Below are 12,014 nucleotides of genomic sequence, written 5' to 3' on the forward strand. Positions count from 1 at the left end.
CTGAGCCGACTCTCAGGACCTGGGGCAGGCAGGGCCCCCACCTGTGATCAGCACGTCCAGGGGGGCGCTGGGGGCCGACCATGCATCCGACAGGCTGTGTCCACTGTAGCATCTGTACCGGCCCCCGTGGGCACGGGTCACACGGCCCAGGGGGAAGTCGGGGCTGAGCTGCCCATCAAGGCGCTGGGGGTGTGTGAGCCCCACGTCCTTGGTCAGAGCGAATCTGTTAAACAAATACATTCACAGCTGAGTGGAAAGAGGGAGGAAGACTTCTTTGTCATAACAAAGTCTAAGTTTGGAAAGCACTCTGTTATGTTCAAATTGGCTCAAAAAGCACCCCTGAGAAGTCACAATGAGGTGATGACTCAGGTTGTGAGTCTGGGAAGAGAAGGTGATTCCCTGGGATGAGTTTGGTTTGCAGGGAAAGAGGGAGGAGCTGGCTCTGTGGGAGAGTTTAGCTCAGGCTGAGCTTCAATAACACGCGATGCCAGCTGGAGAGACTGATGTTACTGCAGTAAGATGGAGACCTGTGGAAAGGTTTTGTGAAGAGGATGGTCGGCTCCTCTCACAGCCCCAAACTGCTTTGTCGCTGAGTCATCACCTGAGTTATCACCACATTGTGCCTTCTCCTGGGAGCTTTTCTCTCTGTCCTGTTTTTCTCACTCTAAAAAACTTATCTAGCCTGGGTGTATGGCTCGTTTTCCCCTAACGCGTCCTCTCTCAAACTTCCGCATTTCTCTAAGCAGCAGAAGCTTCTGTTCATCACTCTCCACCAACACCTCTGAGCCATTTCTGCCTCCTCACTGGCCCCTCTTCTGCAGACAAGGGAGTGAGGGCCTGGAGGAGTCTGGTGGGGCTGCACCAACATGTCTTGAGTCTTCAAATGAACCTGACTGTTGTGATAAACTGGGTCATGGAAAGTAGGGCTCAGTGAAAGAACTGTTGAATTTGTTCATTGTGTGTGAGGAGGAAAGGGAGTGAAGAATGAGAGCTCTTCCACTCTCAGCCTTGGTTGGCTGGAAGAGCCAATGGGGTCATCACAGGATAGATGACCCCAAGAGGAGAAGGAGGCTTGGGAACTTGTTTATAAAACGGAAACTGACTCACAGAGAAAACCACCACCTTCCTCATAGCCTGGGTGTACGGCTCGTTTTCCCCTAACGCTTCCTCTCTCAAACTTCCGCATTTCTCTAAGCAGCAGAAGCTTCTGTTCATCACTCTCCAGCAAAACGTCTGAGCCATTTCTGCCTCCTCACTGGCCCCTCTTCTGCAGACAAGAACTCTTCATCTGATACTGTGGATTCTGTCTCCATGCTTTGGGCAAAACACTAGTTGGAGACCATTTACAGCTTTTAATTTAAAACATAGGAGAAACGTTTATTGATTGTTTAGTTTGCGCCAGTAACGTGCCCTCTCCCATTTTCCTCATTGTAGAAAATGATGAAACCTTACCTCTTAGTGTTGTTAGAATCAGTGGTGCCTGAGACAATCTGGTGACTCAATGAAGACATGGGTATAAGAAGCGTATGGTAAGAGGGGCTACTTGGAAGACCCGAATCTGCCCTCCTAGCCAACAAGTTAAAACAGAAGCTGTAACATATCCTAGGTCTCAGGGCAGATGACTCCAGGATTAAAGGATGCAGGAATGATGGTGTTCATCCTGGATCCTATACTCTGTCAAATTCGGTAGCGAAGGTGAAAATTTCATCAGTGGCTAATCGCTAAGCCTTAAGGCACTTAGGGCATCTCTGACCTGGTGAGAGTCTAGTGTCCCGTAAAACTCCACAGGTACCTGGTTCAATTTCTAAATTATAGGGGACTGTGGGGACAGAGTCAGGAGTGCAGTTTCTAGGCTCTTGGCCTCAGGTGGAAAGGTGCTGGCTCAGGTAGTAAATGACCATCAACTGTGATTGGATGGCCATCAGCTGTGGCTAGTTGGCCGTCAGCTGTAACCAGTGAGCTACTGCCCACTAGTATAACTGCTGTGGCTATGCTAGCAGCAGATGGGGGGCTAGCAAGAAGATGGTGGCTGAGCTAGCAGGCAGCAGAGTGTGGATTGCAGAGAAGCGGACAGCGGGTTGCGGATTGTGTGGCTCCTGCTTCCTGTGTCTCCAACCCAGCCACCAGGGAGAATATAGTGATATGACTCCCCTATCTATGGCTCCGTGGGTGTTCCTTTTTGGCCTCACCATGTCCTGCATTATTATGTGAGGAGTGGGAGCTGAGACCCCACATGACACCCTGCATAACAGGGACCTATAGGACACATATCTTTTTTACTTGCATTTCTTATTATCGTAAAATCAATATAACATAAAACCGACCCTTTTACTGTATATAATGAACTGGAATTTAGTAAATTCACAATGTTGCACCACCACTTCTGTCTAGTTCTAAGAGATTTTCATGACCCCAGAAGAAACCATGAAACAGTTAGTCTCCATTGCCCCCTACAATTCAGCCCCTGATAAACACAAACCTACTTCCTATATCAGTGCTTTCCTTCTGGATAATTTATATAAATGGAGTCACACGAAACGTGATCTTTTCTGTCTGACTTCTGTCCGGTAGCTGCATGTTTTCGATGTTCACCCACATTGTACTACGTATCAGTGCTTTGCCCTTCATGGCTGGATAAAAGCCCAGTGTTATGGAGACACCACATTCTGTTTATATGAAAGTGGTCCAGGAGGAAGGTGTGTGTAGACGTGGATCCAAACTGCCACGTGGGATGGACCCTCATGTCACAGGGTGAGATTCGAAGGGCAGTCAAGGAGAGTCAGTGATGGTAGAGAGGGAAACCACCATGTTTAATGGAGGAAGAGTCCTCTACAATAACATGCACACATTCCCTGCCCCAAATCACATCTCCCCAGACAGTTCCCTGACTTATGGTCCAGATGTTCTTTCACATCTCCTGGGTCATCAGATGAGTTCCAAGGCTCCACCACTCTGAACAGTGCATTGTTCCTTCCTGGGGACACCTCCTGGCTGCATGTGGGTCTTCAATGGGCCATGTGGAGCCTGAAACAGCAGCACCCCAAGGGCCACCAGGACCACGCCAGCCACGCCCATCCGGATGAGATTCCCCACTGTGTGGTCCTGGGGGAGGGAGGCTGGGAATTGTGGACACAGATGTCACAGAGGTGAGCGCAGACCAAAACCACCCCAGGTCCCCTGGATGTCCCCAGGGCACCTGCATTTCATCGACAGGACATGACCCTCAGAGCCCAGCCCATGACTGAGGATTTCTCCCACTCACCACTCTCTGGGTCTGACGTATTTTGTGATGGGCTGATGGTGTCAGCTGCTCCTGAGAATCATGAAAAGAGAGTGTGAGTGAGCACTTGGGGAGACATGAGTTTCCCGTCTGTGTCTGTGCTCCCACATGCCTTCAGTTATTTTATCATATCTTTTTACACAGAAAAATCTGGAGCTTTTTTATCCATTTATTTTTTCATTAATTCATTTTTCATATAATTAGGAATAAATGCAATGGTTGATAGATTTAGCAGGTGAAAAATATGGGTATATGGATGAATATTTGTGGTATACTTGTAGATATATAAATTTAGTATTTATATAATAATAGATAAATATGTAACTACATACAGATAAATATCACATATACATTTTGTATGTAATGTATTATAAAATATATATCTGTACGTGTAGTTGCACATATATCTACTATTACATAAATACGAAAATTATAGGTCCACATGTATATGTACATATATTTGTGCTGTACCTATGTGTATAATATGTATGTACATGTATTACATATGTGAATTCATCCATACATACAGGGAAGGTCAATTATTTGAAATAAACATGTGACAAGGAGGCGTGTCCCCAGAAAAGTCAGAGTCTGGTCTTCAGTAAGGAATAAAGTCATGTTTGTAAGTTGGGGGCGGGGAAGAAGAAAGGGGGATCTGAGACCCTGGGGTCTGGTCAATTGGCGACAGGTCAGGGCTACTGCCCAGGGGCGATGCACTGTCAGCATCTCTCCATGTCGGACAAACTGTATAAAGCCTGGGAAGCTTTCATGGATGGATTGCTAATCATCTGATTTTTATCCCAAAAGACAACCTCTTACCTCTCTTTGTCAAAGGCGAGAAGCAAATAAGTCCACAGTTCACTTTTCAAACTCTGTTACTTTAAGGAACAGAGAAAATCAGCAAAATTGTAATATTGAGTGACTACAAAAAATAGGAAGTGAGGCAAATCTATTACCCAGTTTTGATATAAAAACCAAGATGGTAAAATAAAAGAAAAACAATTATTGACCAATCCTAATTATAAAGATCCCTGACCACAGTGTCCAGGGAGAAGCCGGCCTGAGAGAGCCCAGTTTGGAGCTGACGGTCAAGGTTCTGGGGAAGATCACATCCCCCTGTCTTGGACAGAGTGAATCATAGCCAACATCAGAGTGACACTGGAGGGTCCGGTTCTGTTCAGAGGCCACGACAGGGCCCTGCTGGGTCAGAAGGGAGGGCTTCCAGACACACCTGGGACAGAGACCAGTGTGGATCATGGGGCTGGTTCCTCCCATAAACCACCTTCTTCCATCCTGAACCCCTGGCCTCACTGTCTCTCACTCTTTGTGTTCCTCAAATAACCCCCCTTCTCCCATTCCTGAAGGCAGAGTCTGAGGCTGGGACCCTGGGTGTCCTCTCACCTGTCACCACCAGCTCCAGGGGGTCACTGCTCTCTGACCAGCCAGCAGGGCTGAGATAGTAACAGAAATATCCCCCTGCAGTGCGCTCTGTCATGTGTGGGATGGAGAACTTGGCCTTGTCCCCGTGCTCCAATGGCTTCCTTCTGTCCCAGGATCCTAGGATTCCCTTTCTATCCAGGCGGAACTCCTTGGCCCCCAGGGTCCCCTGACACCAGATGGTCACAGGGCTCCCCCAGGGGATCACAGAGCCTGGCTCAGCCCAGGCGGTAGGTTTGGGGAGGGTCCCTGGAAGGAATCAGAGGCTGGGTCACAGACATTCCCAATACCTAGCCCCAGATGTCAGCCTCAAACCTGCCAGATGACCCATCTGTCAGCCCAGAACTGCAATTCTCCATCCCCAGCTGCCGTTATCCCCAGAGAGGAGACACCTGGGGACAGACTCACCTGCCTGTACTCGGGTCCTCGGCCCCACGCTCAGTCCTGGAAGAGAGACCCTGTGAGAGATTTGCCCTGAGTCCTGAGCAGAGCCCTCCTCCCTGTGAGCCTCCTGAGCCCTGGGGTCTCCTGAGTGACCAGGGCCTGGATGTGGGTGGGGTCCCTCCCAGACCAGGGCTTCCCTTCCCTTGTCAATCTCACCAAGGCAGAGCAGGGCCATGACGGTGGGGGTCATGATGTTTCCTTCCTCCAGTCCTTGATGTGTAGATGGAGGAAATCACGGAGCCCTCAGATAGACGTACGGGGTGTGGCCACTCAGAGGCTGTCCCTCCCTGTCATGGGGTTTTCACATCAGTGGCTCCACAGGAAGGGGAACAGCCCCTCCCCAGGAGAAGAGCAGGGCTCAAGGTGAAATTTGGAAGCGGTGTCGCCCCCTCCTCATGTTTTGGAGATGAGCCCTGGGACATCTCTGCACACTGGCCCAGCCCATGGACACAGCACTGAGCTGTGTCCTCTCTCTGTATATGAAACAGATTCAATCCTGTCTATTCCCACTCAGGCATCCGTCCAGGTATGAGTGTGAGGCTCACATTGGCGCCGTCCCTGCCAGGCACATCACAGTCAGATGCTAAGATTGGGAAGGTGGATGCCATGGGTCAGGACAGCTGTAACTATCCACCCCTTTCAGGCCTGGATGTCAGGACAGCACTGGGGGAAACCCTGTATGAACAATCAGGTGTGTGGCAGGTGAGCTCCCAACAGGAATGGACATCAAAGTGAAAGCCTCATCGTGACAAATAGTGCTATTAAATACTGTCTACAGTATTAATGAATGGGGTTATCATATCTGAGGAAACAGAACACTAGGAATATATGAAACTCATTGTAACTGAAGGTTGTTGACATGTCTGCAAAACTAAAGGAGAAAACTGAATAATTGGACCAAACATATGGGTTATATTTTAAAAGCATAAAGGATTTTAGACATGAATTACATAAATCTCATAGAGGTGAAAATAATAAAAATGGAAACAAGTTTGATTAAACACACTCCAAATTTTTTTCCATCAAGGACAAGATAAAGCTAAAGATAGAATTATGGAACTGGAATATAATATTGAGGAAATTTTGTAGGATGCACTACAGAGAGACTGGATTTAGAAAACTAAGGTACATGGGGAATAGAAGGAGACGGGCCGATTCAGGAGGAAAGCAGTGAGCATGGTGTTGCTACAGTCCTGCAGGCCAATGGCTGGACATTTTACAGAGAAGCAGACAGAACATGCAGTGTCAGGACGCATGGCTGTGTAAATAAAATGTGTGTCTTCATATGTCTTGGCAAGTGGATGAGATTGACGGGAGCTCACTTTGAAACATAAAAAAAGGCCCAAGATATGGGGAAAGTATATTTAAGGTATTAATGGACAGTGAAGAATATAACACACACCCAAATTATTATCAAGGGCCAATGTGCAAGTGCAGGAAAGGAGAAGTTCGTAAGTAGGAGGAGACTGGGGCACGTCTGACCTGTTTGAATTCATGTCTCACATATTAAACCCACCACGGCAAGCTCCGTCTTCAGGAGAGATGAGGAGGGTTTGGGGGTCTGTCCTTAACCCTCAGAGAAATTCTCCTTTTTGTATTTGGATTACATTTTTTACTTGAAGTAAGAAAATGTTTTTAAGTATCTTAATAAAAAGAGTGAAAATAAGACATTTGGGAACATACAAGGTCTCAGATATTTTGTTTACTCACTGACTGAAAAGCAATCCTAAAATATGTGATTAAGCCAAAGGAGTAATATATCAAAAATAGAGAAAGTGAGATGGAACAATGAAGACTAAAAATGCCCCCACTAAGAGTGTTGGAAAACTGTATTTGTACAGAGTGCACATACACATTTGTATTTAAGGAAGCTGAATCCAAATATTTCTGGTGTGTGACATCAAGAGAGTGAGAATTTCTGAAAAAAAGTAAGTGCTAAGACTTCAGCTAATGTGTAATGTTCTTCTTATCTAAAGGAAAGGATAAATTTAATAATTGTTCAAAATCATAAATGTTAATACATGCATTAACAAAGTAACTACTAAAATAGAAATGCAATGTATAATGTTCAAACTGACTAATACAATTACACAAAACAAAGAAATTTTGATATAACCAAAAGTGGACTGGATAATAATGATTTTAAAAAGCTGCTTAAAAGGCAATTACACTTAAATGAAAGGTAGCAATAATTGAAAATTTTTCATTTTCTACCGAACATAAAAAGATTAATTGATCAACTCAAGAATTAGATTGTGCTTTCTAATCTATTGCATTGTTTTGTACACCTGAAACTAAAAAAAAAAAAAAAAAAAAAAAAAAATTAGATGAAAGGACGCTGCTCAGATAAAAAACAGATTTATACTGCATTAAATCATGTGGGGACACAGTCTCAGAGAGCAGTTTCCAGGCTCTCGTCCTCATATGGAAAGGTGCTGGCTCGGGTAGTGGATGGCCAACGGCTATGACTGGTTGGCCGTCAGCTGTAACCAGTCAGCCAATTGGCCGCTGATATAACTGCTGTGGCCATGTTGGTTGGTTGGTTGGTTGGTTGGTTGGCAGGCAGAGAACCGGATGGCAGATTGTGGATCGTGTTGATCCTATTTCCTGTGTTTCGCCCGGCTGCCAGCAAGACTGGGGTGCAGGAAGACCCCTTGTTGGGGGACTGGCGGATGTTTGCTTTCGTGTCCCCAACCTAGCCGCCAGGAGAATATAGTGGTATGACTCCCCTATCCATGGCCCCATGTTGTTCCTGTTTGCCCTCACCATATTCTGTGTCCACCTGCCAAGAGCGGGACTAGAGACCCTGCATGACACATGGCGCAGTGAGCAGGGTGTGGTGCCGGCCAAACTCTCCGAAAGGTGGTAGAGTAGCTTGTGCATATGGGCGCTCAGTTTTGGGAAGCCCGTGAGGAGCAGGCCGGGAACAGGAGGCTCTATCTGCTTGGGAGAAACGTGACCGTTGGTGAATTGGGGGGCCTCTCGAGCCTAAGGATGTCATGCTACTCTGTTGGCTGTGGAGGGCGTCACCTTCCTTTTGGTGGTCCACTGCTGCCGTGGGCTCCTAGAGTGGTGGGCATCTTGCGCAGGGGCCACCACCCACTCAGGTACCTGGCACGGCAAGCAGGATTCCCGCCAGACGTGGAAATAGATCCCTGGATATATTAAAATTTTTTTTTAAAAGATTTTATTGGGGAAGGGGAACAGGATTTTATTGGGGAACAGTGTGTACTTCCAGGCCTTTTTTCCAAGTCAAGTTGTTGTCCTTTCAGTCTTAGTTGTGGAGGGCGCAGCTCAGCTCTAGGTCCAGTTGCCGTTTTCTAGTTGCAGGGGGCGCAGCCCACCATCCCTTGTGGGAGTCGAGGAGTTGAACCGGCAACCTTGTGGTTGAGAGCCCACTGGCCCATGTGGGAATCGAACCAGCAGCCTTTGGAGTTAGGAGCATGGAGCTCTAACCGCCTGAGCCACCGGGCCGGCCCAATCCCTGGATATATTTGATGAGAGATTACACCCACTCACATGAGAAAAGGTTCCAGAGGAACATTTTAAATGTGATCCTGAACACCAATTAGTTACAGATTTGTTCAGCTCTTTTTAGTTCTACATGGCTGAGAGTTGATTGTGCAATAATAAGTTTGATTAAATGGCAGTCGTATACGGAATTTACTCAAATCATCTGTGAAATGGGTATGAGACATGCGATTTTCAACCCTAACGTGCAGGGGCCGGATGACGAGCTTTTTACAGCTAGCATGAGAGATCTGGTTTTGGACACTGCCCCTGCGAGTGCTTTTGGATCCTTGGTTGCCATTCTTACGCCCTATGTGGGGCGGCGGATCCATGAAGTTACCATTGCTATGGCCACCCTAGGGGATGTTGAAAGCCGGAGGCAAAAGAAGTTAAGACAGGAGGTCCGAGAAGTCAAGACCTGGAAGCCCAAGCCAAAAGTAAGGGGACAAAGTCTCAGGCCTCAGAGAGTGACACGTGCACAGATGTGGTGTGATCTCGTGGCAGCAGGGGTTGATCGGGAAAATATAGACCGACAACCCAATGCACTCTTGTTGGAACTCTGGAAACAGTTGCTTCTGGAACAACAATTCCGGCGAAGCTTAAAGGAGAAGTCCGGGAAAGCACGACCCGTGTCCCTCCAGGACTTCATGCGGCTGCTTGAGGCCGACTCCTTTCAGCTCGACTGGGGGTGGGGCCAAGGTACCCGGTCAGAGGGGACGAGCAGGGACCGGAGGCCCCACGTGGAAATGTCCATACATAGGTCCCCTTCTAATGTACAGAGGGTTTTGGCCCTAGTTGACACTGGCGCCGACTGCAGTCTTGTTTATAGGAACCCAGAACTGTTCCCCGGACCAGCAATCTGCATTGATGGCTACGGGGAAAGACTGTGACTGTGAAAGCCGTTTCCTTACCACTGGGTATAAGAAGGCTTCCTCCTCGTACCTACAAGGTTTATGTCTCCCCCGTTCCGGAGTATATTCTAGGGGTGGACGTGCTACATGGCCTCAGCTTACAGACATCGGTTGGAGAGTTCCATCTCTGGATCCGGGTGGTGAAAGCGGTGACACGTGGGCATGCTCACCACCCTCCTCAAGTGTTGCCGCAGCCCTGGCGCGTGGTTACAGTGTGACAGTACCGCCTGCCAGGAGGACAGGAGGAGATTGGTCGTACAATATTGGAATTGGAAAAGGCACATATTGTGAGGCCAATGCACAGTCCCTTTAACTCCCCAGTATGGCCTGTCAAGAAGCCAGATGGGACCTGGCAAATGACTGTGGACTATAGGGAGTTAAATAAGGTGACGCCACCTTTGCACGCGGCAGTGCCTTCTGTTGTCACATAGTAGCATGCCCGTCTGTCCCCTCGTGCCTACCCCTAAAAAGAAAGAAGAGTCTGTGAGACTATTCCTTTCAGGGACATTGCTTCACCTTTATGCCATCTCTTATTTGGCCCCAAAGGATGGCTGGCTAGCCAATGACGGGTAAGAGTCCTCAAGAGAGGAATGACCTAAGACAGGCACAGTCATGTGGGGACCACCAGGAGAATTCACGGGGTTGATAGAGGAGGGCATAGACCACCCACCTTCCCCCGTCTAAGGAGAGCTTCTGCCTCTGTGGCTGTATTCCTTCCCACAACCTGCTTAGGAAGTGATTCTAGATGTGATAACATCAGTTCTCCATCTCAGTAAGTTTTCAACTAAAGGTTTTGTCCCCTGGGGAGATACAAACAACAATTATTTATACATCATGGGACTTTCGACAGGCAAGGGTGATTGGTTTGAACCAGTTTTCTGGTATGATGTATGAGACTCACAGACCATAGAAAACACAATGCTACTTCCTTGTATGTGCATCAATAAAAGCCACAAGGTGGCCCGATTCAGGACTCTCAGTCTTTTGAGGCTGTGAGACCCTTGACCCCTGTTTCAAAACTTTTTTTTTTTTTTAATTTTATTTTATTAAATTTATTGGGGTGACAATTGTTAGTAAAATTACATAGATTTCAGGTGTACAATTCTGTATTACATCATCTATAAATCCCATTGTGTGTTCATCACCCAGAGTCAGTTCTCCTTCCATCACCATATATTCGATCCCCCTTACCCTCATCTCCCACCCCCCACCCCCCATCCCCCTTACCCTCTGGCAACCACTAAACTATTATCTGTGTCTATGAGTTTTTGTTTCTCATTTGTTTGTCTTGTTCTTTTGTTGTTTTTGGTTTATATACCACATATCAGTGAAATCACATGGTTCTCTGCTTTTTCTGTCTGACTTATTTCGCTCAGCATTACTCTCTCAAGATCCATCCATGTTGTCACAAATGTTCCTATATCATCTTTTCTTACCGTCGAATAGTATTCCATTGTGTATATATACCACAACTTCTTTATCCATTCATCTATCGAAGGACATTTTGGTTGTTTCCATGTCTTGGCCACTGTAAACAAAGCTGCAATGAACATTGGAGCACACGTGTCTTTATCTCTAAATGTTTTCAGATTTTTTGGGTAGATACCCAGGAGAGGGATTGCTGGGTCATATGGCAATTCTATTCATAATTTTTTGAGGAACCTCCACACTGCCTTCCATACAGACTGCACCAGTCTGCATTCCCACCAACGGTGTATGAGGGTTTCTTTTTCTCCACAGCCTCTCCAACATTTGTTACTATTTGTCTTGTTGATGATAGCCATTCTGACTGGGGTGAGGTGATATCTCATTGTGGTTTTGATTTGCATTTCTCTGATGATTAGTGATGTTGAGCATTTTTTCATGTCTATTTGCCATTTGTATGTCCTCTTTGGAGAAATGTCTCTTCAAGTCCTCTGCCCATTTTTCAATTGGGTTGTTTGTTTTTTTGTTGTTGAGTTGCATGAGTTCCTTGTATATTCTGGATATTAGCCCTTATCGGAGGCACTGTTTGCAAAAATCTTCTCCCATTCAGTTGGTGGCCTCTTTATTTTGTCAATGGTTTCTTTTGCTGTGCAGAAGCTTTTAAGTTTCATATAGTCCCATTCGTTTATTTTAGCTTTTACTTCCATTGCCTTTGGAGTCAAGTTCATAAAATGCTCTTTGAACCCAAGGTCCATAAGTTTAGTACCTATGTTTTCTTCTATGCAGTTTATTGTGTCAGGTCTTATGCTTAAGTCTTTGATCCATTTTGAATTAACTTTGGTACATGGTGACAAATAGCAGTCCAGTTTCATTCTTTTGCACGTGGCTATCCAATTCTCCCAGCACCATTTATTGAAGAGGCTGTCTTTGCTCCATTGTATGTTTTTAGCTTCTTTGTCAAAAATTATCTGTCCATATTTATGTGGTTTTATTTCTGGGTTCTCAAT

The 12,014-nt window shown here is 46.4% G+C and overlaps 1 protein-coding gene across 1 annotated transcript; it reads right to left on the minus strand.

Annotated features, from left to right (window-relative positions):
• Positions 1 to 5,441, minus strand: LOC109438639 (leukocyte immunoglobulin-like receptor subfamily A member 6). The gene is made up of 6 exons (XM_074315858.1): positions 5,318 to 5,441; positions 5,126 to 5,161; positions 4,682 to 4,966; positions 3,263 to 3,313; positions 2,930 to 3,116; positions 1 to 223 (listed from the first exon to the last, which is right to left on the minus strand). Exons 1-6 carry the CDS (start codon positions 5,349 to 5,351, stop codon positions 13 to 15), a joined length of 804 nt encoding a protein of 267 aa, XP_074171959.1. The 5' UTR covers positions 5,352 to 5,441; the 3' UTR covers positions 1 to 12.
• Between the last annotated feature and the right edge of the window lie 6,573 nt (positions 5,442 to 12,014).

Source organism: Rhinolophus sinicus, linkage group LG11 (assembly GCF_036562045.2).
Source record: "Rhinolophus sinicus isolate RSC01 linkage group LG11, ASM3656204v1, whole genome shotgun sequence".
Taxonomy (NCBI): domain Eukaryota; kingdom Metazoa; phylum Chordata; class Mammalia; order Chiroptera; family Rhinolophidae; genus Rhinolophus; species Rhinolophus sinicus.